The sequence below is a fragment of the Loxodonta africana genome, chromosome 5 (genome assembly GCF_030014295.1).
Source record: "Loxodonta africana isolate mLoxAfr1 chromosome 5, mLoxAfr1.hap2, whole genome shotgun sequence".
NCBI lineage: Eukaryota > Metazoa > Chordata > Mammalia > Proboscidea > Elephantidae > Loxodonta > Loxodonta africana.
Window position 1 is genome coordinate 135,614,944 of NC_087346.1, and position 27,044 is coordinate 135,641,987.

The following is a 27,044-nucleotide window of genomic DNA, read 5'->3' on the forward strand; positions in this document are numbered from 1 at the left end:
AAAGATTGAAGTTATCAAGGATTTCATTTTACTTGGATCCACAATCAACAGCTGTGGAAGCAGCAGTCAAGAAATCAAATGATGCATTGCGTTGGGCAAATCTGCTTCAAAGGACCTCTTTAAAGTGTTGAAAAGCACAGATGTCATCTTGAAGACTAAGGTGAACCTGACCCAAGTTATGGTATTTTCGATTGCATCATAGGCATGTGAACGCTGGACAATGAATAAGGAAGACCGAAGAAGAATTGTGGTGCTGGTGAAGAATATTGAGTATACCATGGACTGTCAAAAGAATGAACAAATTTGTCTTGGAAGAAGTGCAACCAGAATGCTCCTTAGAAGCAAGGGTGGTGAGACTGCGTCTTACATACTTTGGACATGTTGTCAGGAAGGATTAGTCCCTGGAGAAGGACATCATACTTGGCAGAGTACAGGGTCAGCAGAAAAGAGGAAGACCCCCAGCGAGGTGGATTAACACAGAGGCTGCAACAATGAGCTCAAGCATAACAATGATTGTAAGGATAGTGCAGGACCAGGCAGTGTTCATAGGGTCTCTATGAGTTGGAACCAACTCAATGGCACCTAAGAACAACAACAACAAAAGAGCTTTGTAACACTTGCCTGAGCAGGGCAGAGGCCTAGAGCAGAGAGAGGTGTGCCTGTAAGCACAGCTGAAAAGGGCTGTGCTCGTGGAAGAACTGTATCCTGAGTGTTCCTGAATCTGAGCTGTAACATATACTTCCCTAATAAACCCCATAATCGTGAGTATTGTCTGTGAGTTCTTTGTGGCCATTGCAACGAATTATTGAACCCAGCATAGAAGTAGAGAGTGCTGTGGGAGGTACAGTTGGTGTCAGAATTGGTAAAGATGGTGGAGAGAGGAGGCATGTCTGACCTCTGCCTCATAGGAATCGGCCTTGGGCTGTTGCCCAGGAGTCAGCTCTTACTCAACCTGGGGGAGAAGGGGGTGGCAGAAAGCTTCCCAGACAGGAAGTTGTGAGGTGGGTCCCAGACAGGATAAGAAAAGAGAGGAGTAAGAGTGAGTGGGGGCCAGCAGTAGGTGGGTTTAACAGGAACACAGAGGGCAGGAAAAGGAGCAGCTGGAGATGAAGCCAGAGAGGTGGGTTGCGGCCAAATATTGAAGAATTCTTGTTTGCCAGACTTCTTGAGGCATCAGAGATTTTCTGAAAGAGGTGGCAGGACCAGATTTATATCAGAGGAGCTGATACTTGATCTAGACTGGCAGGGAGATAAGAGGAGGCCGTTGTAATGGTCCCGGCAAGAGATCACAAACCAAACCGGCTCCCGTTGAATTGATTCTGACTCACATCAACTCTATAGGACAGAGTAGAACTGCCCCATAGGGTTTTCAAGGCTGTAATCTTTTTATGGAAGCGGACTGCCACATCCTTCTCCTGTGGAGCGGCTTGTGGGCTTGAACTGCAGATCCTTTTGGTCAACAGCCCAGCACTTAACCACTGTACCACCAGAGCTCCTTAAGAGATCACAAGGGTAGAGCAAAGTAGAGCTTCTGGGAAGAGATCAGTACCAGTCAACGTTGAATTGACTCCCACACAAGTGTGTCAGAGTAGACCCCATGGGCGTCAGAGTAGAACTGTGCTCCACAGGTTTTCAATGGCTGATTTTTCAGAAATAAGTCACCCAGGCTTTTCTTCTGAGGCACCTCTGGGTGGACTCAAATCTCCAACTTTTTGGTTAGCAGCTAAGCACCTTAGCCCCTTTGCACCACTCAGAGATTTCTCTGGGCACAGAGGGGTGGCTTATCTAAGGTTGGAGAAGCTATGCTGATTGTTGAATTCTGTTTGCCTGGAGCTGCTTATTAAATGGGACAGGGAGGGATTACTGGATGGGGGATCCAGGGTAGGGTGGAGGGGAAGGTGGTAACAGAATAGAAAGTACAAGATGGCTCGGGGAGCAAGTATCTCTTCAGAAAAGATTGTGTCTGCAGTTGAGAAGGTTCTAAATTATTCCTGAACATGAACCCTTCGGCCGTGTGTGTTTATCATAACAATGAGAAGCCTTTCTGGTTTAGCAGTCTATATCCTTGCAGTGGCTAATGAGAGCCAGCCTGATCCTATCAGTAAAAATCGCCAAGGACCGTGAGTCATTGTTTGATGGAGAGGGTCACTTGGCGGACAGGTTCCCCCCTGCCGCCCCGACTTCCTGGCTGCCTGCATCTCCCAGCTACAGCTATCTAGTTGTAAAGCCATCCAAATAGTAATGTAATATGTCAGATAGTCATTTAATTATTATGCTCTTCCTTGTAGCAATTATGATTTGCTTTATTGCAGATAACAGTAAACGGTAGATAAAAGCCACTCAATAGCAAAAACAGTGGGTTTGGGTTCTTAAGGTGATAAGGACCAGGCTACCTTAGTGGTGTTAGCACATAGGCATGAATTAACATTGACAAATGAGTTATGGGCTCTGCTTTAAAAATATAATTGAAATGCAATTCAAAAGAAATCAATTTTTGAGAGGCTAATAAAAACATTTCACGATATCTACTCTACGTGCCAAAAACTGGGCATATTTTACCGAGCTTATTCCATTCGCATGTGACTGATTACTTAGTGTACTTGGTGTGTGGTTCTTCCCTGCTGCCAATTAGCAGCTGTGTATCCAGCTACCTCCCTGTAAGTGTTCTTATAAAAAATAGCGCATCTTAAACTGTATATCTGTTTCTGTGTATGATTACTAGAGACTCAGAGGTTAATTAAAATAAAAAGGGTTGCTGTTAAACGACCATTTCTTTTTCGTGCTTTATTCACTAGCTAGGAAACCTTGGCATGGTAGTAAAATAAACTCAGCAGAATGAATCCCTTCTGGGCTAGCGTGGTGAACATTTATTGTTTTTTGACTTCCCAGCATTTACTTCTCTTTCTTGGGTTTCCACCCAAGAAAAGATCCCAATTTGGGGGGGCATTACCATTGGATACGAGTCCCTACGTAGTGCAAATGGTTAATGTGCTCAGCCGCTAACTGAAGGTTGGAGGTTTGAGTTCACCCAGAGGTGCCTTGGAAGAAAGTCCTAGTGATCTGCTTCTGAAAAATCAGCCATTAAACCCCCGGGAGCACAGTCCTACTCTGCCGCACAGGGAGTCGCCATGAATAGGAATCCAGTCAGTGGCAACTGGTTACCTTTGGATACATCCTGGGGGGACTGTGGGCAGGTGTCCTGTTCTCTCCCAGGCAAAGGAAGGGACATGATCAGCTTTAGACCAATTGGAGAGAAGGGGACTGAGACATTAGGTCTATCCCATTCAGCAGCCTCTCACCAGGCGTTTCCTTTATTGAGACCTGGTGGTTTCCAGGTCCCACCTCCACCCTCTAACCTCCAGATGTGCTTTGCTACCTACCTGCTTCTAAGTCTAGATCTCTATCCTCCTGCCAGTTCTATGAGTGCCAGTATCCTTCCGGTAAATTCGTATGTTAATATGTCAGTGCCTGTTGCTTACAACCAGAGAATTCTAATTGACGTATGTAGATAACAGTCTGGATCTGCTGCTTATTACCTTTGTGATGAAGGGCAGATTGACCTCTTTGGCCTTCGGTGGCCTCATCTCTAAAATTGGGCTAATCTTATAACCTATCTCATAGAGTGGTCATATGGATTAAATACGATATTTTAAGTAGAACATTTAGCATAGTGTCCGGAAAATAGTAACGTTCCTAGATAGTGGCTGCTTCTGTTAATGTTATAGTTCTTATTACTCCTATTCCTATCCCTATTCCTAACAGTACCTGGCACATAGAAGGCATTCAGTAAATGCTCACTTCATTTCTTCTTCCCCTCTACTGAAAAAAAAAAAAACTAAAACCCTCCTTTTTTGAGGCGGGAAGGAGGACAAATGTCCTTGGTCCTTACTTACACATGATATGGGATGACCAGAATTATGCCTTGACTAAAGAATGAAAACAAAGAGAGTAAAGTCTGTATCCCTTGTCCCTGCCTGAGTGACCAGAAAGTGGTCTGCCCTGCTCAGCTCATCCTCAGAGTGTGTTTGGGCAGCCACGTGACCCGTATGCCTGGGGATGACATTCTGATACCAGCTGCAGTGGCCACCGCTAAACCCTCACGATGTGTCTGGTTGCCTAGGTAGCACCCTGTCTAGCAATATTGCCTGTGACAAGGTGATAACAGGCCACATTAAGAAACAGCAAAGCCGGTGTGTTCTTTGTAGGCCTGACAGATGAGATCAGATTGCAGGATCAGAGGGCGCATCCGAGAAGACAACCCTGATCCACAATGGCCTCCCCTTCACCTGTGAACTTGGTAATGCATTCTTCCCAAGCTGTGCAGTCCAGTATAATTCACAGCACATGCTATCAGAGTGAAGTTTTCTTCCGGAGAGGATTCTGTATCTCATTCCCCTAAGGGCTCCTGATTGCTGGAAAATTAAAATCTGACTCCCCAGCTCCATTTCCAGGCCCTTTCTGGTCTTCAGAGGGCACCATCTCTCTGTCCAGTTTTATCACTCACAGTCTTTATTCCCACCCCTATTCTGCAGCCAACCCTGGTGTCACTTGCTCCAACAATGTGACCTCCAGGGTCTCACCTTTGTATATGGCTGTTTCCCCTGCCAGGAATGTCATTTTCCCAGTTACCTCTACCTGTCACAACTTCACCTATCCCTAAACCATAAAAATCAATCCCTCTACCTGTTCTTCGGAGGCCTCGTGGCTCAGTGGTTAAACACTTGGCTGCTAACTGAGACATCGGTGGTTTGAGCCCACTAGCCACTCTGTGGGAGAAAGATGTGGCAGTCTGCTTCTGTAAAGATTTATAGCCTCGGAAACCTATGGGGCAGGTCTTCAATATCCATTTCAAATGTCACTTCTTCCACCAACACTTTGAGCACCGTCTTTGCCAAGCTGTCCTTACTCTTTCTCTCCTTGTGATAAAAATAGCAGTAATATTTGCACACATATAGCACTTACTGTTTAACTGTGTTGTATATATTAACTCTTTTAATTGGCACACCAGCCCTATTAAGTACTATAATTATCCCATTTTAACGTGTGGGGAAACCGAGGCAGGGAGAGGCTAGGTAATTGATGACATAGCCAATGAGTGTCAAAGCCAAGATTTGAACTCAGTCATTCTGACTTCATCTGCAGTGCTCTTAACCCTTACTGGAAACCACCTTTCTCCGTGTTCTGAAAGCTTTGCTTATCTCTCTCTCTCTTGCAGTTTTTAGGTACTATAGTAAGTAAGTGTTCCTGGGGGTGCAAACAGTTAATGTGCTTGACTGCTAACTGAAAGCTTGGAGGTTCGAGACGCACCTTGGAAGAAAAGTGTGGTGATCTACTTCTGAAAAATCAGCCATTGAAAACCCTGTGGAGTATAGTCCTACTCTGACACACTGGTGTCGCCATGAGTAGGACTTGACTCGACGGAAACATTTTTAGCAACTATTAGTGAAATAATAATCAGAGTTGTTATTATCATTTATCATCATATCATCATCATTTTTATTAAAGTGCCAGGCATTATTATAAATATGGATTCTAAATGTGGACTTTTTTTTCTTTAGCCATAAATTTGTATATTAATTTGGTAGAGTAGAGACAATGTTGCACTTGGAGTGAGAAAAATGCTTGGCTCTGGTTCTGGCTCTGGGTCTTACTAGACAGCTTTGGAGAAGTCCCTTCACTATTCTGAGCTTTACCTATAGAATAAAGAGTCTGGCTTAGATCATTCCTGAGGTCTAGAGAGCCAGAAAGCTCTAACATTCTGTGAGTTAAGAAATCTGTAAAATGGGGACAATACTACAGGACAATACTACATGTCACAAGGTATGATGAAGTAGCAATGAGATAAGATATAAAGTTTTTTCATTCACTGTATATGTAGCAAAGACCATATGCAAAGACCTGGAGATAGAAAAACAAAAGAGAAGAACACACTCAGCATTTCTTAAGCTGAAAGAACTGAAGGAAAAATTCAAGCCTCGAGTGGCAATAGTGAAGGATTCTATTGGGAAAATATTAAATGATGCAGGAAGCATCAAAAGAAAATAGAAGGAATACGCAGAGTCACTATACCAAAAGAAATTGGCCGAGGTTCAACCATTTCAGGAAGTAACATATGATCAGGAACCTATGATACTGAAGGAAGAAGTCTAAGCTGCACTGAAGGCGTTGGCAAAAAACAAGGCTCCAGGAATTGGTGGAATACCAATTGAAATGTTTCAACAAAAAGATGCAGCACTAGAAGTGCCCACTCGTCTATGCCAAGAAATTTGGAAGACAGCTACCTGGCCAACTGACTGGAAGAGATCTTTATATATGCCTATTCCCAAGAAAGGTGATCCTACCGAATGCAGAAATTATCGAACAATATCATTAATATAACATGAAAGCAAAATTTTGCCGAAGATCATTCAAAAGTGGCTGCAGTAGTATATCGACAGGGAACTGCCAGAAATTCAAACCGGATTTAGAAGAGGACGTGGAACCAGGGATATGATTGCTGATGTCAGATGGATCCTGGCTGAAAGCAGAGAATACCAGAAGGATGTTTACCTGTGTTTTATTGACTATGGTAAGGCATTTGACTGTGTGGATCATGCCAAATTATGGATAACATTGCGGAGAATGGGAATTCTTGAATACTTAATTGTGCTTATGAGGAATCTGTACGTGGATCAAGAGGCAGTGGTTCTAACAGAACAAGGGGGATACTGCATGGTTTAAAGTCAGGAAAGGTGTATGTCAGGGTTGTATCCTTTCACCATACCTATTCAATCTGTATGCTGAGCAAATAGTCCGAGAATCTGGACTTTATGAAGAAGAATGGGGCATCAGAATTGGAGGAAGATTCATTAACAACCTGCGTTATGCAGATGATACAACCTTGCTTGCTGAAAGCGAAGAGGATTTGAAGTACTTACTAATGACGATCAAAAACCACAGCCTTCAGTATGGATTATGCCTCGGCATAAAGAAAACAAAAATCCTCACAACTGGCCCAATAAGCAACATCATGATAAACAGAAAAGATTGAGATTGTCAAGGATTTCATTTTACTTGGATCCACAATCAACACCCATGGAAGCAGCAGTTAAGAAATCAAAAGACCCATTGCATTGGGCAAATTGGCTGCAAGAGATTTCTTTAAAATCAAAAATGTCACCTTGAGGTCTAAGGTGCACCTGACCCAAGCTGTGGTGTTTCCACTTGCCTCATAAGCATGCAAAAGGTGGACAACGAATAAGGAAGACTGAAAAAGAATTGATGCCTTTGAATCGTGGTGTTGGTGAAGAATACTGAATATACCATGGACTGCCAGAAGAACAAAAAAACTGTCTTGGGAGAAGTACAGCCACAGTGCTCCTTAGAATCAGGAATAGTGAGACTTTGTCTCATGTACTTTGGACATGTTACCAGAGGGATCAGTCCCTGAAGAAGGACATCATGCTTGGTAAAGTAGAGGGTCAGTGAAAAAGAGGAAGACTCTCAAGGAAATGGGTTGACACAGCAGCTGCAACAATGGGCTCAAGCACAGCAACAGTTGTGAAGATGGCACAGGACTGGGCAGTGTGTCCTTCTGTTGTCTGTAGGATCTCTGTGAGTCAGAACCAACTCGACAGCACCTAACGACAACAGGTACCATGCATTATTCCCTGTGCTGGAGATACAGATTGAACAAAGCAATATCCCTGCTGCCATGGAGAGGAAGATACTGAAAAACCGAAAATTAAAGAATAAATATATGATTGAAAGCCAAGTAACAGTAAGTGCCATGAAGGAAATTAAAATAGGATAAAGGGATTGAGAGTGAGGGTGGTGGCAGAAGCTTCCTGAAAAGGAGACATTTGAGCCGAGATTCTGATGGAGCCACTGAATCCAAGCAGAGGGAGTACAAAAGCCCTGAGGAGAACAGTGAGCAAGGGCGAGTGGGAAACGTTGGATTTTGTTTTAAATGGGACGGGAAGACATAGGAGGTTTTGAGCTAGGGCATGTTACAATCCTCTTATCTAAAAAGCGTCCTTCTCATTACTATGTGGAAAATGGATGGTGGGCAGCAAGAGTGGAAACAGGAGGCTAGTGCCAGAGCCCCAGCAAGAGATGACGGGGGCCTGAGGGAAGGTGATGGCGGTAGAGGCGGGTGAGTAGTATTTGAATTCAGTATAGGATGTGGAGGTAGAGTCCGTGGGATTTGCTGATGGATTGAATGGGGGCTGCGAGAGAGAGAGAAGAGGCAAGGATGATACCAAGGCTTTGGCTGGTATATGGTTTGTGTTAGTTATGGAAAAGGGGAAGATTGGAGGAGGGGTAGATTGGTGGGGAGGGTGGGGGGGGAGGAGCCAGTTTAAGATGCTTCTGAGAGGTCTGGTTGGAGACACCGACTATGGAAAAGGGGAAGATTGGAGGAGGGGTAGATTGGTGGGGAGGGTGGGGGGGGAGGAGCCAGTTTAAGATGCTTCTGAGAGGTCTGGTTGGAGACACTGACTATGGAAAAGGGGAAGATTGGAGGAGGGGTAGATTGGTGGGGAGGGTCGGGGGGGAGGAGCCAGTTTAAGATGCTTCTGAGAGGTCTGGTTGGAGACACTGACTACAGGGGTGGATATTAGACTAAGATATTCAGGTGAGAGGGCTGAGCTGGTGAAATCAGTGTGGGTGTAGTCAGTACAGAGAAGCATTGAAGGCCACTAGATTTAAACCAGAGCTCATGGAGCAGGGATGTAGCTAGTGAAGAGCGCCAGGCCTGAGTCCCACCTGCGCGAGTGCTCTTTGAAAATAAAGCCTCCCGTGCCTGTGGTGCAGTGGGTGAAGCACTAGTGTGCAGTGCACCACTCAGCTAGCCAGAACTCTTGGTGGAGTCAGCTGGTCACTGTGGAGATCTATCGGTGACCTGTTGCACCAGGAGAGTCAGTTATGGCCCATGGAGCATGATTTAAAAGGTCCCAGGAGGGCTGCCTGCCTTCCAGAGAGGACCAAGAAATACCATGAGTTAAAATGCATTCCTCTGAGTTACAAAATTAGCTCTAGGATGTCCTTATTAAAAATATGGTTTTACCCTAAAGGGGTAGCACATTGAACGGTTAATAATTTATGTGGTGCCAGTATAGAACAATAAAGAGGCTGGAATTTGCAATTAAAAGTCCTGGTGTGAGCTGACAGTTGTGTATTACATGACCCTGGGGAAGATATTTTATCTCTTTGAATCTCAGTTATTTTGTCCATAAGATGGAAAAAATAGTTCTTGGCCCACTTGTCATGTGGTATTGAATATCAGATGAGAGAGTGTCTGTGAACATGTTCTGTTAGCTTTGTGGTTGTTAGTCGCCTTTGAGTCTGCTCCAACTCGTGGTGACCTCATGTATAATAGAATGAAATGTTGCCTGGTCCTGTGCCATCATCATGATCATTGGTATGTTTCAATCCATTGTTGTGGCCATTGTGTCAATTTATCTCATTGAGGGTTTCCTCATTTTCATTGACCCTCTACCAACCATCATGTCCTTTTCTGGTGATTGTTCTTTCACGATGACGTGTCCAAAGTAAAGGAGCTAAACTCTCGCCATCCTCATTTCTCAGGAGCATTCTGGTTGTATTTCTTCCAAGACTTATTCATTCTTCTGGCAGTCCACAATATATTCAATATGCTTGCCAACATTACAGTTCAAGTGCATCTTGTCTTTTGTTTCTATTGTCCAGCTTTTTTATGCATGTGAGGCGATTGAAAAGACCATGGCTTGGGTCAAGCACACCTTAGTCATCAAAGTGATACCTTTGCCTTTTAAATTTTAAGGAGGTCTTTTGCAGTGGATTTGCCCAATGCAATGTCGTTGTTGTTAGGTGCCATTGAGTTGGTTCCAACTCATAGTGACCCCGTGTACAACAAAATGAAACACTGCCTGGTCGTGTGCCATCCTCACAATCGTTGATGTGTTTGAGCCCATTGTTGCAGCCACTGTGTCAGTCCATCTCCTTGAGGGTCTTCCTCTTTTTCGCTGACTCTACAAGCATGATGTCCTTCTCCAGGGTCTGGTCCTTCCTAAAAACATGTCCAAAGTATGTGAGACAAAGTCTCGCCATCCTCGCTTCCAAGGAACACTCTGGCTGTATTTCTTCCAAGACAGACTTGTTCTTTCTTTAGGCAGTCCGTGGTATATTCAGGGCAGTGCATGGCTTGAATTCTTGATTGCTGCTTCCATGGATGTTGTTTGTTGATCCAAGTAGAATGAAATCAATCTACTTGTTAGCTTTAAAGTGCTATAAAAATAATAACTTTTATTTTAAAAAAGTTTAGGAAGCCTATTAGCATAGCACATTTCATTTCAAGCTCACAGTAACCTCACTGAGGTGGGCAGAGTAGGTATTAATTAATCAGAGCTGTTTCTCAGTCCCAAAGAATGAGATAATTATTTCCATTACATAATGGTCTTTATTCTGGTGCCTCTTACACCTACTCATCTCTTGAAACTCATTTCAAACATCATATCCTCTGCGAAGCTTTCCTCCCTGTCCAACACCCGCCCCCAGCCTCATCTTTGCCTCTCTCATGGCCTTTTAGTAAATATTTGTTGAATGAATGAATAAATGCACAGAGTGCCTTATTATAGAATAATATTTTTCAGACTTTTAAAATAGCAATCCACAATCAATGTGTGAAAATAGACATATGTGTGTGTCTATCCATACACACATATTCAAAAAGTTTCACAAAACAATGCTTACCTTTACTGCATGGAACACACTCTGATATTTTTTGTTTTATTATGCTTTTTGTTGTTATTGTTACAGTTTGCCTTTTTTTTTTTTTTTAAGAAAATGAGAGTTACAACTGAATTGATTTCTTGACCTAGGCTAATGGAATATGCTGGGAGTCTAGAACCTTGTTCTTTGCAACTGGGTGAGTCACTTGTGTTATCTATGAGGCTTCTCTCAGCTCCAGCAATCTATACTTATTCTAAAGGTTAAAGAAATAAGGAAGCTTTGGGAATAGGCACACAGGATTATGGTAGTTTGAAAATTTTCTGCATTTAACATAATTCTAGGTTTTCCTAGGCTACCTGAGGAAATAGAAATCTGATGAATGCTAAGTTTTCTGGACAATTCCTGTTTGAGAAAGGTTTGATTTTTGTCATGCATAAGTCATCAAGACCATGCAGAAATTTGCAAAGATGACTTTCAAATAAAACTCAGATCCAGTATCCACAATCCTTGTGGCTGAGATGTGTTTCAGATGAGGGAGTTTTTGGAACCTGAAAGGAAGTGCAATAACTGTACGTATATTGTGTGTCATCCCTAGCTGAGTCGAGGGCAGCACCCAGTAATCAAACACCGACTTTTCTTCAGTAAATGTATGGATATTCACACTAAGTGGTACAGACACCCTAAACACCCTCACGTAAGCTTAGATCAATGATAAGATATGAAAACATTTTCAGGTTTTAGAACTTTTGGGGTTTCAGAGGGGTTCCCTGGGTGGTACAAATGGTTTATACTCACCTACTGATTTAATGTTCATCAGTGAGCTCAAGCATAGCAGTGATTGTGAGGATGGTGCAGGACCGGGCAGTGTTTCGTTCTGCTGTACATAGGATCACTAGGAGTTGGAATCGACTCAGTGGCACCTAACAACAACAACAACAATCTAAAAGTTGGTGGTTAGTACCCACCTAGCAGCACCATGGAAAAAAGGCCTGGAGATCTGCTTCCATAAAGATTACAGCCAAGAAAACCCTATGAAGTAATTCTACCTTATAACACACGAAGTCACCATGGCCACCAAGTCAACTGGACACCTAGTCAACTGGACAGCACAGGTGTTTTTTTTTTTTTTTAAATTAGGATTCCTGAAAAAACCCGAAACGGATTATGGAAATGAAATTTTCTTATCCAGGTGTCATGTTTCTCCTTTTAAAAACCAACATGAGCATTTATCCCTATAGGAGCTCAATGCCTGGTACCTAGAAGGTGCCTAGAAAATGTTTGTTGAGTGAATGATTGAGACCAACTACGGCTTATAGAAAATCCCTGTTAAAACAATCAAACTGTTTTTGAGAAAATAGTCCTCCAGTTTTTTTTCTGGGGTCCTTTAGTTTTATCCCATTTCTTCCGAGTGGTTGGAAATCGAATTGTTTCTGCTTGGCCCCCACACGAGGAGCAGAGGGGAGTGTGTGTGGATTCTTCTATATTTTCCTTCTTCCTTCAAGCCTTGGAGGCCTGGTGGCTCAGTGGTTAAGAGCACAGCTGCTAACCAAAAAGTCCACAATTTGAATCCATTAGCCGCTCCTTGGAAACCTTATGGGGCAGTTCTACTCTGTCATATAGGGTCACTGTGAGTTGGAATCGACTTGGTGGCAATGGTTTTTTTTTTGGTTTCAGGCCTTTCATCTGAGGAAAGAAGAGGCAAGTCCATGAGGTTTAGAGAGAGTTGAATGAAGAGATAAAGGTTTTACCCTTTTTGTTCTAGCTCCAAAAATGTAGCCAAATTCATAATTCCCCTTTCTTAGCTTCCTTGCGCTAGACGTACCAACTAGCTATAATAGCCAGTTCTATGACTATTCTGATTTTTTTTTGGCAGAATGCTTATATTGTTAGGAATTGGGGTCCCACAGGCTTGGCTCTATAAAACTGAGTTCAAATTGTGCCTTTGCAATCCCTTGGCACATTACTTAAACTCTTTAATTTAAGCCTCACTTCCTCATTTATAAAATATAACATAACATAGTAACTCCAATGAGTAGTTATGAGAATTACATGGAGTTCTTATGTGTAAAGCATGTGTCAGAAAACATTTTTGTTGTTGCTAATAGTCATAATAACAGTGATATCCTCCTCCTTATCATTGTGGACACTCAGCCGAAGCACAGACCAGTGGCAAATATAATCTCTACCTACCATCACCTTCATGTTCTTCAATATGTATTGTATTAGTCAGGGTGGGCTAAGTTATGCTTTGATAACAGCCAACCCCCAAATCTCAGTAGCTTAATACCATGGAAGTTTATTTCTGGATCACACAAAGTTCTCTGTGGATCCAAGTGACTCTCTCCAGGGCAGCTGTCCTATGTTGCCGCTGTACTCCAGGATGTTTTGGTCTTATGCTGCCTCCGTAGCAACACATGCTTCCACAATTGCTGCAGCAAGGGAAGAGAAAGCTTGGAAATTCATACCTTTACTCTTCAGTGCGTCTACCCTGGAAATGACTCATATCCCTTCTAATCCTATTTTATCAGCAAGTCACGTGGCTCTGCCTTACTCCAAAGTAGTGAGGAAGTACAGGCTTGCCATGTCCCTTGAAGGAAAAGAGAGCTGGAAGTATTGGAGAGAGGCAGGGTTGTTATGAGCCGGAATCGACTCAAAGGCAACAGGTTTGGTTTTTTTGGTTTGAGTGGTAAATCTGTTGTAAATTGCTATTAAAACACCACTTCAGCCACAGCACTCTTCCCAATTAGGTGGCTGCCCTAAAGCGCCTCCTATATAGAGATTCTGGAACTCCTGCTGTCCCATGATCTTTGGAAGCCATTGAGCTGGCTCTGTCCTAAACAAAGTTATTGTTGTTGCTAGTTGCTGTCAAGTTGGCTCCAACTCATGACAACCTTATGTATAACAGAATGAGACGTTGCCTGGTCCTGTGTGCTATCTTGATGATCACTGGTGTATTTGAGTCTGTTGTTGAGGCTGTTGTGTCAGTCCATCTCATTGAGTTTCCCTCCTTTTCACTGACCCTCTACCTTACCAACTGTCTTAGTTATCTAGGGCTGCCATAACAGAAATACCACAAGAGGATGGCTTCAACAAAGAAAATTTATTCTCTCACAGTCTAGGAGGCCAGAAGTTTGAGTTCAGGGTGCATACTCTAGAGGAAGTCTTTCTCTCTGTGTCAGCTCTGGAGGAAGGTCCTTGTCATCAATCTTCCCCTTGTCTAGGAGCTTCTCAGCACAGGAACCTCAGGTTCGAAGGATGTGTTCTGCTCCTGGTGCTGCTTTCTTGGTGGTATGAGGTCCCTCCGTCTTTCTGCCTGCTTCTCTCTTTTATATCTTGAAAGAAATTGACTTACGACGCAACCTAATCTTGTAGATTGAGTCCTGCCTCATTAACATCATAGAGGCAGGATTTACAACATATAAGAAAATCACATCAGATGACAAAATGGTGGACAATCGCAATACTGGAAATCATGGCCTTGCCAAGTTGACACACATTTTTGGGGGACACAATTCAGTTCATAACACCAGCTGTGATGTCTTTTTCTAGTGACTGGTTTTTCCTAGTGACATGGCCAAAATAAGAGCGCCGAAATCTTGCTATCCTCACTTCTGAAGAACATTTTATTTGTATTTCTTCTAAGACTGATTTATTTGTTCTTTTGAACACCCATGGTATATTCAGTATTCTTCTCCAACACCACAGTTTGAAGACATCGGTTCTTCTTCTGTCTGTTTTTCATTGTCCAGCTTTTGCACGTGTATGAGATGATTGAAAAGACCATAGCTTAGGTCAGGCATACCTTAGTCATCAAAGTGACAGTTCTTGAAGAGAGTGATACATTCTGGACTGATGTCTCTCCACCCTCAGTGTTTTTCCCTGCACCCTTTCCCTGAGAAGGTATCTGGTGATGGTATTAAAATTGTGAATTACTCGAGTCTGAGGGCACCCTGGAAATTGCCGTCATTCCTCAGTGAGAAAACTGAGGCTCGGGCAGTGTTTGTTTTGTTCTGTGTGTTTTATGGGTTTGCCAACATCATAATAGTTCATGATTAGCCCACTGCTAGACCTACCTTGGAGCTCTGTTGGCTCAGTTGTGAAGAGCTCGGCTGCCAACCAAAAGGTCAGCAGTTCAAATCCATCAGCAGCTCATTGGAAACCCTATGGGGCAGCTCTACTCTGTCCTATAGGGTCGCTATGAGTTGGAATCGACTTGACGGCAACGGGTTTGGTTTAGACCTATCTCTGGGCAAAGGCTGGTGGTTTTCTGGTGCCCACTTTCTCCATTGTCTACACTTATCTATCCTCCTTTAGGAGTCTACATGTCCCAAGCAAAGTAATGTGTATTGTCTGGTTCTCCCTGCTCTTTTTGGTCCCTCTGACTCCCTCCTATGCCCGAGGCCCGCTTTATTTCAGATGAGTAACACTTGCTTGTTCTTCAGAGCTGCCAGCTGAGGAAGATCGTCATGACCTTTTCCTTTCCTTCCAGCCTTTCTGTTATTTGTTTCCAATTCGGCAGGATAGGCAGCAAGGCATTCTAACAGCTGCCATCATAGGTTACCATTTAGAATGAGAAGGAAAAATCACATCTCTTTCCCTGACACCTCCTAGGTTTGCATATCGTTATGTTAATGAGACTTTGCATATATAGGATTTTTGGCCAGGTGTGGTAAAATATTGCCCATGCTTGTATTTGTTTAAAACCTCTCTGTGCTACAGAAGGTCACGCAGACACCCATCAGAATGACTCTGAGAGCAGGCCTTGCCTTTGAACTTGGGGGCTGCCAGCTGGTCCCTCAGTCTCTCCAGATCATTTTAGTTGTTTCTAACTTTTGAGACACTGTGAAGCTTCAGGCCTCCAGAGCCCAAGTTTCCAAACTGCATATTGAGTAAGCATCACCTGTACCGTGTGCTAAGAATGCAGATTCCTGAGCCTAGCCACCAGAGATTCCAATCCAGGGAGTCTGGGCTGAAGCCCAGGGATCCGCATTTTTACCTCACCTCACGGTGATTTAAAACTACAATTATCTAGGGTTCTTCCATGCCAGGCTGGGTGGTACTACAAGGAAAGTCTAATGTGGAACTCTCTCCACCTTCAGCCAGAGCAGCTCCACATTGAGTCATTTTCTAAATGAAGCTTAGGCCTAAGGTAGGTTCAAAAGAGAATTCTACTGATAAAAATAAATAACCTGGAATAAAATTTTTTGAAATCACTGCTGTGGACTAGAGCAGCCCAGCAGTGGCCCCCAGATTCCACCCTTTTCTTGGTGTGGCTTCATTTTTCTCTACAGAATGTGTTTGCTTTCTTACCCTTTGATGGCTTATCAATGTTCTGTTTTCCACATCCTCAGAGGAATTAAACTGCTGAGGTTCAACACCTCAGAACGCAGGTCCCTGGGTCTCAGTGGAGACCTCTGAGCCTGTGTTTGCTCTCAGGTACCTTAGACCCTGGTGCTGCCCTTCACAGCTTCAACAACCCAAGTCAGACCCTTCCTTGGGGGAGGAAACAGCTCCTTCTTTGGGCTCTGTCTTAGTTTCCTAAGGCTGCTGTACTGAAGTACCACACATTGCGTGACTTAAAACAACAGCAATTTACTGTCTTATGGTTCTGGAGGCTAGAAGTCCAGAAGGCTCTAGATCTTCCCTTTCCTCTTTTAGCTTTTGGTGGTTCCTGGCAACCCTTGGCGTTCCTTGACTTGTAGATGCATCACTACAATCTCTACCTCCATCTTAACATGGCCATCTTTCCCCCATAGGGCCCCTGGGTGTAGCAAACGGTTCACACTCAACTACTAAGCAAAAGATTGACGGTTCAGACTCACCCAGTCACTCCATGGAAGAAAGTCCTGGCGATCTGCTTCCATAAATATTACACCCATGAAATCCCTATTAAGCAGTTCTGAATGGTAACACATAGGGTCACCATGACTCATAATCAACTGGGCAGCAATGGGCTTGGTTTGATTTTGGTTTCTTCCTCCTACGTCTCTCTGGGTCTCTTCTAAGTTCATAAGGATTTTTAATGAATTAGGACCCACCTGACTCCAGTATAACTTCATGTTAACTGATGACATCTTCAAAGACCCTATTTCCAAATAAGTTTACATTCACAAGTACCAGGGCTTAGGACTTCAACTTACCTTTTGGAGGAACACAATCCAACCCATAACAGACCCTAACAGATTGTCGTCTCTCAGGGTCAGGGAAGCTTGATTCCCAGTCTACCAGTGATTGGTAAGTGGCAGCCCTTGCCTAATCCACTTTCAGTAGACCAGATGCTACACCTAATCTTGCCTACTGCAACTTGCAGCGCCTCCATGTGATTGGGTTTTTCATCCCCAAAGTTGAAAGTCACTGAGTGTCTTTGGGGCCTCAGGTTTGGATCTGATAGCTTGAAAGGATGAAAGTTGCCATCTCTGTGCTACTGATACTAATAGCACTGACAACCGAAGCTGCTGATTATGGGAATAGAACTGCAGGAACAAGAGCGGATCTGTTAAATTGTGTGTAAATGGTATTTTTTCCTGTGAAATCTCAATACCTCCCTTAGGATGTTGCAGTTTTGCTTTTTTGAGCCTCTCTCCTGTGATATTTACTCATTGGGGGTTTTACTCTTGAGAAATCACTGTGACAACAGAACCATTTTGCCTCCATGAAGATGATGTCAAAGTCTCAAAATCCAGGATGTTTTAAGGCAAAATTCCAACCTCATTACTGCTAGGAATAAAATTCATCCAAGGTGGAGGTGTCTTCTCTTAGAACTCAAATCTGTCTCAGAATGGCTTTTCTTTCTCCTTTGTTTTTGAAGCCAGGCAATTACTTTTTTTTTTTTTTAAAGAAAAAAAAATTGTGCTAATGCACAAAACTTTTTCTCCGCTTTCATTTATTTGAAATTGAACTTAACAAAGTCAGTTCCGAGCAAGCACTATATATGAGTAATGCTTTTTGTCCATAAAAGAGCATTGACTCAAATGGTATGGGAGTGCTGATTCTCTCTCTGCTTTGTGTGAGCCTCCATAATGACAAAGTGCTCATGTCAGAGTGTATAATGAAACTATAAATTGTTTTCATGAATGCTCCGAATTTGGTCTTTTACGGGGCAAATTCAAAAGGTATTTCGTGCCACATTTCACATGTGTGAATAACATCAGACGGTGCGATATATCCAATAAAACTAAGGAGTCCTAGTCAGGCTCGCCCTGGCCAGTGTGGTGGGTGACCGTCAGTCAGGTGGGGGTGGCTCAGGGCAGGGGGGAGTGTGGAGAAGGAGGATTGAAGAAATCCCATAACTCCCAGGCAAGAGTTCCAGCTAGGTGCACCCTATTATTTTTGGAGACTTTAAAGTGTGGCTAAAATACTTCAGCTCATAAAATGAGTCTCTGGGTGGTGGGTGCCTGTCTTTGAATCATTGAAGTTGTACATTGCCAGGCCGAGGTAGTGAACAAATTCTCAAGTGAGAAAATGCCTGCTGGGCTGTGTGGGCAGGTGCAATCTATTTCAGTGATTTATGGTTCAATTCAATTATTTTTAAGGACTTTTTTGGTATTCTTTCTGTTTATAGAAGCCATATAAGTTTATTATAGAAAATTTAGAAAGCATAGAAAAGCAGAAAGAAGAAATTTTTTTAAAAAAGCAACTAATTTTACTACCATTGCAACTTTTAGTAGTATTTTTTTTTTTTTGAAAATCCTTCTTTAAATATTCTGTGTATGTCATTTTGCAAATTTTAAGAAAATTTTACACAATTTTGCCTGGATAGATAAATCTTTTTAAAACAAAATTGGGGTCTGGTTATATATGTTGTTATTGTCGTAGCTGCCACCAAGGGGCCTTTTGACTCATGGCGACCCATGAATAACGAGATTTGACCGTTGTGCTCCAGAGAGCTGTCATCGGCTGATTTTTGGAAGTAGATTCCCAGGCCTTTCCCGGTCTGTCTTAATCTGGAAGCTCTGTTGAAATCTGTTCAACATCCTAGCAACATGCACGCCTTCACTGACAGACAGATGGTGGCTGCATATGAGGTGTATTGATGGGGACTTGAACCCAGGTCTCCTGAATTCTACCACTGAACCTCCACTGCCCCCCGGGAATATATGTGCATACACATACCACACACGCACACATTTTAACAGTCTGCTTTTGTACTTGTCAATTAGATCATTTCCCCTGCCCTAGTTTATCAAGGGTCCCTGGCGGCATAGTGGTTAAGAGCTATGGCGTGCTGTGGCTGCTAACCAAAAGGTCAGCAGTTCAGATCCATCAGCTGCTCCTTGGAAACCCTACAGAACAGTTCTACTGTGTTCTATAGGGTTGCTATGAGTCAGAATCAACTTGATGGCAATGGGTTTTGTTTTGTTTTTGACAGTTAATCGAAGTTCATGAATATCCAAAATTTTGGTGCTTTTGTGAGTGGAGTATGCATCAGGCACTGTAGCAGCCTTTATGTACACTGTGTCACTTATTCACAAATGTCTCTGGGTGTAGGATCTCTAAAAACAAGGCAAAAGAATCCACAGGGTGTGTTAAGTGGAGACCTGTGGCTGTTTTTGACCAGTTGCTCTAATGTGTTTGCTCTGCAGTACCTAGTGTGTAAAAGGAAGCTGGAGAGTAAAAAGGAAGCCCTGCTGATCCTTTCCAAGGAGCTGGACACATGCCAGCAGGAAAGAGACCAGTACAAACTCATGGCCAATCAGCTCCGAGAACGCCACCAGTCGCTGAAGAAGAAATACCGGGAGCTGATTGTACGTATTCACGGTGGTTTTCCTCTTCCCTCGTTAAGATATAAAGAGGGGGATTTTAAAATGCCATTTGTTCAAAATATGGTTAAATTCAAACAATACAGAAGTAGAAAAAGTAAGAAGGGAAAATCACCTGTTTGCCTCTTCCCCTTGCCATTCTCCTGCCCACAGAGAAGGCTCAAGTGTGTGTGTGTGTGTGTGTGTCTATGGTTGTGTGTGTGTCTGTCTGCCCACCACTATTCCTTTGGATCTAACTATTTATAGAGGGACCCAAACCAAATGAAATACTATTTCAGTTTAGGCTGTGCTCAAAAATAATTTCGATTAAATCCAGTTTTGTTCCAGTTCACATAATTTTAGAAAAAATATATGGTCCTAATTGGAACTGATTCCCTTTGGGTTTTCCCAAAATAACTCTGGTTTAGCTTATAGTTAATTTCTTGAAAAGTATATTTGCGCTTGGTTCAGCAGATTACTGGTTTCAGGGCCGTTGAAGGTGGGTGTCTGGATTTAGGTTCATGGTTTGGTTCATTTCCTTGAGTCTAAGCAAATCTGTGTTTTGAAAAAGTAAAATGTAACATTGCTTTCCTTGTAGGATGGAGATCCATCACTGCCCCCGGAAAAGAGGAAACAGGTAAGACTTATCCCTTTTCTTTGATAAGGCTCAGGTGGTCAGTACTGATGCTGACAACAGCTGGGAGGATCCAAAATCAAACCAAACCTGTGGCCATCGAATTGATTCCATCTCACCACAACTGCATGTGTTACAGAGTACAACTGCTCCATAGGGTTTTCTTGGTTGTAATATTTATTGAAGCAGATTGCCAGGCCTTTTCTCCTTGGTGAAAAAAGTACAAACCCTTTGTGCCACGCAGGCACTCTTTTGGGAGGCTCAGGAATGCCAAAATGTATACAGAAGAGCTTCTTTTAATTTCCCAGAATCCTTTGCATCTGAGAATCCTTTCCATCAAGGTTGTAGACAGATACTGACTGTGAAGAGGGGTTCGGAATGGGGTGAAACATAATAAAGTCTAACAGGATGGAAGAGGGTGCAAGAGTTGACTGCGTTCTCTTCTTGTTGGAAAACCTGGAAAAACTGAGAGCTGAGGGCTCATGGCTACTGCATTTTAGCTCACTGTTTGGTGGGTGGATACTGTTCTGCTGTTTAGGTCCTGCTGCGTCAGACTTGTAAAAGCCATTTACTACCAAAACTCAAAAGTTATCGATTTGCTCAAAGGTTCTGTAGCAGAATCCTGATTAAAAGGGGAAAAAGTGTGAAACAAAACTTCAAATCTTCATGGAGTCCAGACGTTATGGAGCCACTGATGCTGCTAACCCCTGAAACTATTGCCCTGAGAAAGTCCTTAAACCTTAAACCAAAGCTATCTCCTGAAGTCACCTTTAAACCAAACGATACCCAAAAAACCCAGGGCCATCAAGTCAATTTCGACTCATAGCAACCCTATAGGACAGAATAGTACTGTCCCCATAGGGTTCCCAAGGAGCGCCTGGCAGATTTGAACTGCCGACCTCTTGGTTAGCAGCTGTGGCACTAAACCAGTACACCACCAGGGTTTCCAAATCAAACAACAGTTTAGCTTGATTGGAAAAGAAATGTCTGCCTTGAGCATTGTGTTCTTTAAGGAATTATCTATATGAGAGCAAATTAACAACAGCAACTTGAAAGGTTAAATGAGAAGATTAGGGACAGTAAGTTTGTGTTGATGGCAGCAGAACAATTCAGAAAAAGATATTGAAAAAGGTGGCACAGTTTGAAGAATGTAACCAACATCACCCCACGTGTCTGTCAGTTTGTAGTACTGTGGGGGCTTGTGTGTTGCTGTGATGCTGGAAGCTATGCCACCAGTATTCAGATATCAGCAGGGTCATCCATGGAGGACAGGTTTCAGCTGAACTTCCAGGCTAAGATAGACTAGTAAGAAGGACCCAGCAGTCTACTTCTGAAAAGTATTAGCCAGTGAAAACCTTATGAATAGCAGTGGAACATTGTCTGATATAGTACTGGAAGATGAGCCCCCCAGGTTGGAAGTCACTCAACAGATGACTGGGGAAGAGCTGTCTCCTCAAAGTAGAGTCGACCTTAATGTTGTGGATGGAGTAAAGCTTTCGGGACCTTCATTTGCTGACATGGCACAACTCAAAATGAGAAGAAAGAGCTGAAAACATCCATTAAAGATCGGAACCTGGAATGTATGAAGTATGAATCTAGGAAAATTAGAAATCGTCAAAAATGAAATGGAATGCATAAACATTGATATTCTAGGCATTAGTGAACTGAAATGGACTGGTATTGGCCATTTTGAATCAGACAATCATATAGTCTACTATGCTGGGAATGACAACTTGAAGGGGAATGGTGTTGCATTCATTGTCAAAAAGAACATTTCAAGATCTATCCTGAAGTACAATGCTGTCAGTGATAGGATAATATCCATACGCCTACAAGGAAGACCAGTTAATGCGACTATTATTCAAATATGCGCACCAACCCCTAGAGCCAAAGATGAAGAAGCAGTCTGAAATTGATCAAACATGCAATCAAGATGCACTGATAATTACTGATGATTTTAATGTGAAAGTTGGAAACAAAGAAGAAGGATCAGTAATTGGAAAATATGGCCTTGGTGATGGAAACAATGCTGGAGATCAAATGATCGATTTTGCAAGACCAACGACTTCTTCATTGCAAATACCTTCTTTCACCAACATAAACGGCGACTATACACATGGGCCTCACCAGATGGAGCACACAGAAATCAAATTGACTACATCTGTGGAAAGAGACAATGGAGAAGTTCAATATCATCAGTCAGAACAAGGCCAGGGGCTGACTGTGGAACAGACCATCAGTTGCTCGTATGCAAGTTCAAGCTGAAGCTGAAGAAAATCAGAGCAAGTCCACAGGAGCCAAAATATGACCTTGAGTACATCCCACCTGAATTTAGAGACCATCTCAAGAATAGATTTGATGCATTCAACACTGGTGACCTAAGACCGGATGAGTTGTGGAATGCCATCAAGGACATCATACATGAAGAAAGTAAGAGGTCATTGAAAAGAAAGAAAAGACCAAGATGGATGTTGGAGGAGACTCTGAAACTTGCTTTCGAACGTCAAGCAGCTAAAGGAAAAGGAAGAATTGATAAAGTAAAAGAACTGAACGGAAGATTTCAAAGGGCACCTCAAGAAGGCAAAGTAAAGTATTATAACGACATGTGCAAAGAGCTGGAAATGGAAAATCAAAAGGGAAGAACACGCTTGATGTTTCTCAAGCTGAAAGAACTGAAAAAAAAATTCAAGCCTCAGGTTGCCATAGTGAAGGATTCTATGGGGAAAATATTAAATGACGCAGGAAGCATCAAAAGAAGATGGAAGGAATACACAGAGTCATTACACCAAAAAGAATTAGTCAATGTTCAACCATTTCAAGAGGTAGCATATGATCAGGAACCAATAGTACTAAAGGAAGAAGTCCAAGCTGCTCTGAAGGCATTGGCAAAAAACAAGCCTTCAGGAATTGATGGAATATCAATTGAGATGTTTCAATAAACAGTTGCAGCACTGGAGGTGCTCACTTGTTTCTGCCAAGAAATATGGAAGACAGCTTTCTGGCCAGCTGGCTGGAAGAGATCCATATTTATGCCTATTCCCAAGAAAGGTGATCCAACTGAATGTGGAGATTAAAGAACAATATCATTAATATCACACACAAACAAAACTTTCTGAAGACCATTCAAAAACGGCTTCAGCAGTATATCGACAGGGAACTGCCAGAAATTCAGGCCAGTTTCAGAAGAGGACGTGGAACTAGGGATATCATTGCTGATGTCAGATGGATCCTGGGTGAAAGCAGAGAATACCAGAAGGATGTTTACCTGTGTTTTATTGACCATGCAAAGGCATTCAACTATGTGGATCATAACAAATTATGGATAATGTTACAAAGAATGGGAATTCCAGAACACTTAATTGTGCTCATGAGGAACCTTTGCATAGATCAAGAGGCAGTTGTTCGGACAGGACAAGGGGATACTGATTGGTTTAAAGTCAGAACGGCTGTGCGCCAGGGTTGTATTCTTTCACCATACCTATTTAATCTGAATTCTGAGCAAATAATCCGAGAAGCTGGACTACATGAAGAAGAACAGGGCGTCAGGATTAGAGGAAGATTCATTAACAACCTGCGTTGCTTGCTGAAAGTGAACAGGACTTGAAGCACTTACTAATGAAGATCAAAGACCACAGCCTTCAGTATGGATTGCACCTCAACATAAAGAAAACAAAAATCCTCACAAATGGACCAATGAGCAACATCATGATAAAAGGAAAACAGATTGAAGTTGTCAAGGATTTCGTTTTACTTGGATCCACAGTCAACAGCCATGGAAGCAGCAGTCAAGAAATCAAATGATGCATTGCATTGGGTAAATCTGCCACAAAGGACCTCTTTAAAGTGTTGAAGAACAAAGTTGTCACCTTGAAGACTAAGGTGTGCCTGACCCAAGCCATGGTATGTTCAATCGCATCATATGCATGTGAAAGCTGGACAATGAATAAGGAAGACCGAAGAAGAATTGATGCCTTCGAATTGTGGTGTTGGCGAAGAATATTGAATATACCATGGACTGCCAGAAAAACGAATAAATCTGTCTTAGAAGAAGTACAACCAGAATGCTCCTTAGAAGCAAGGGTGACGAGACTGTGTCTTACATACTTTGGACGTGTTATCAGGAGGGATCAGTCTCTGGAGAAGGATATCATGCTTGGCAAAGTACAGGGTCAGTGGAAAAGAGGAAGACCCTGAATGAGGTGGATTGACACAGTGGCTGCAACGATGGGCTCAAGCATAACAATGATTGTGAGGATGGCGCAGGACCGGGCAGAGTTTCGTTCTGTTGTGCATAGAGTCGCTAAGAGTCGGAACCGACTAAACGGCACCTAATAACAACAACCAATGTCAATGAATTGTTCGTGTAGAAATTGCTGAGTTGATATATGTTTGCTGTGCGTTGTTGTTGTTAGGTGCTGTTGAGTCGGTTCTGACTCATAGCAACCCTACGTACAACAGAGCTGCCTGGTCTTGCACCATCCTCACAATCATTGCTATGTTTGAGCCCATTGTTGCAGCCACTGTGTCAGTCTATCTCATTGAGAGTCTTCCTCTTTTTCGCTGACCCTCTACTTCACCAAGCATGATGTCCTTCTCCAGGGACTGGTCCCTCCTGATAACATGTCCAAAGTACATGAGACAAAGTTTCACCATCCTTCCTTCCAACAAGCAATCTGGCTGTACTTCTTCCAAGACAGATTTGTTCATTCTTCTGGCAGTCCATGATGTATTCAATATTCTGCACCAACACCATAACTCAAAGGCTTTTATTTTTCTTTGGTCTTCCTTATTCATTGTCCAGCTTTTACATGCGTATGAGACAATCGAAACTACCATATCTTGTACCAGGTGTACCTTAGTCTTCAAGTAACATCTTTGGTTTTTAACACTTTAAAGAGGTCTTTTACAACAGATTTGCCCAACGCAATGTGTCTTTTGATTTCTTGACTGCTGCTTTCAAGGGCGTTGATTGTGAATGCAAGTAAAATGAAATCCCTGACAACTTTAAACTTTTCCCCATTCATCATGATGTTGCTTGTTGGTCCCGTTGTGAGAATTTTTGTTTTCTTTAGGTTTAGGTATAATTCCTACTGAAGGCTGTGGTCTTTGATCTTCATCAGTAAGTGCTTCAAGTCTTCCTAGCTTTCATCAAGCAAGGTTGTGTCATCTGCATATGGCAGGTTGTTTATGAGTCTTCCTCCAATCCTGATGCCCCATTCTTCTTCATATAGTCCAGCTTCTCAGATTATTTGCTCAGTATACAGATTAAATAAGTATAGTGAAAGGATACAACCCTGATGCACACCTTTCCTGACTTTAAACCATCCCCTTGTTTAAATGTCTTTGAAGATGTTCAACCAGAATGCTCCTCAGAAGCAAGGACAGTGGGACTATGTCTCACATACTTTGAACATGTTATCAAGACGGATCAGTCGCTGGAGAAGAACATCATGCTTGGTAAAGTAGAGGCTCAGTGAAAAAGAGGAAGACCCTCAACCAGATGGATTGATACAGTGGCTCCAACAACGGGCTCAAGCATAGCAACAATTGTGAAGATGGCCCAGAACCGGGCAGTGTTTCATTCTGTTGTGTTTAGGGTCTCTATGAGTCGGAACTGACTCAACAGCGCCTAGCAACAAAAACATCCCCTTGTTCTCTTAGAACAACTGCCTCTTGGCCTATGTACAGGTTCTTCATGAGCACAATTAAGTGTTCTAGAATTCCCATTCTCTGCAATATTATCCATAATTTGTTATGATCCACACAGTTGAAGACTTTTGCATAGTCAGTAAAACATAGGTAAACATCTCTCTGGTATTCTCTGCTTTCAGCCAAATCCTTCTGACATAAGCAATGATATCGCTCACTCTACATCCTCTTCCGAATTAATGTATATCTTCATCAAAAACAAGCAAAAAAGAAACCAAAACGACAACAACAAAAAACAATCAGAAGTTATCCTTTGACTTCATTGTTTTTCTCCTATATGGTAACCAACAGCATCTATTAATAATCCATTTTTCCCCCGCTGATTTCGGATGCCCACAAATTCTTATAAGGCTGTGGATCTGATTCTGGTGTTTCTCTTCTGTAGCATTGAACTTCCTGTGTAGTCCTATAGTGGTATCACATTATTCTAATCAATTTTGCTTTGGAGTTCTTTTAATACTGATTGGGCTAGTCTTCTTCCCTTTACCCTTCTTTTTCAGATTTTTGTTTGTTTGTTTGTTTTTCTTATGTGTTCATTTTTCCAGCTAAAACTTAGAAACATGTTATTTCCCCCAATCTCTTTCTCTCTCTCTCTCTCACACCCTATGGGTATTTTGATTGGGGTTTTGTTAAATTTTTAGATTAATTCGGGGACAGTTAACATTTAATAACATTATATTCAGGAATATTCTAAGTTAAATTTCTTTTAATCTAGTTGAAAATACATATATATACACACAGACACACATATACATATATATACACACACACACATATATAGCTTTTTCCAGTAACATCTTCGTTAGAACTTTCCTTAACTTCCCAATGTTCTATCCTGACATGCCCCTGAATTATAAAGTTTTGGGCTTGAAAAAGGAGCCCTGGTGCTGCAACGGTTAAATGCTTGGCTGTTAACCATTAGGTTGGCAGTTTGAACCCACCCCGCAGCTCCAAGGGAGAAAAGGCCTGGTAATCTGCTTCTATAGAGATTATAGCCTGGGATACCCTGTGCGGCAGTTCTACACTTCACAGTTCTACACTTCACGTCGCTAAAATTTGGAATCGATTCAACAGCACCCAACGTGGCCTTTTGGGGAGCTGGAGCAATGGTGACATTGATGCTGTGTGTGCTGTATGATGGGAAAACCTCTACACTAAGTAAGGCTTCAGGCTGGTGGATGCAGATGAGGACCAGGAATTGCCTGGACTCTACAGCTTCAATGGCTCAAGCAGCATCCTGCTTCTGTTCATTGATGGTATACCTGGCACCACAT

The 27,044-nt window shown here is 42.5% G+C and overlaps 1 protein-coding gene across 1 annotated transcript in view; it reads left to right on the top strand.

Annotated features, from left to right (window-relative positions):
* CCDC149 (coiled-coil domain containing 149) overlaps positions 1 to 27,044 on the top strand; it is a 127,418-nt gene that overhangs the window by 25,937 nt on the left and 74,437 nt on the right. The window contains exons 2-3 of the mRNA XM_010591398.3: positions 19,272 to 19,433; positions 20,026 to 20,064. Of these exons, the coding sequence (XP_010589700.2) occupies positions 19,272 to 19,433; positions 20,026 to 20,064 (201 nt within the window). The remainder of the gene's footprint in view (positions 1 to 19,271; positions 19,434 to 20,025; positions 20,065 to 27,044) is intronic.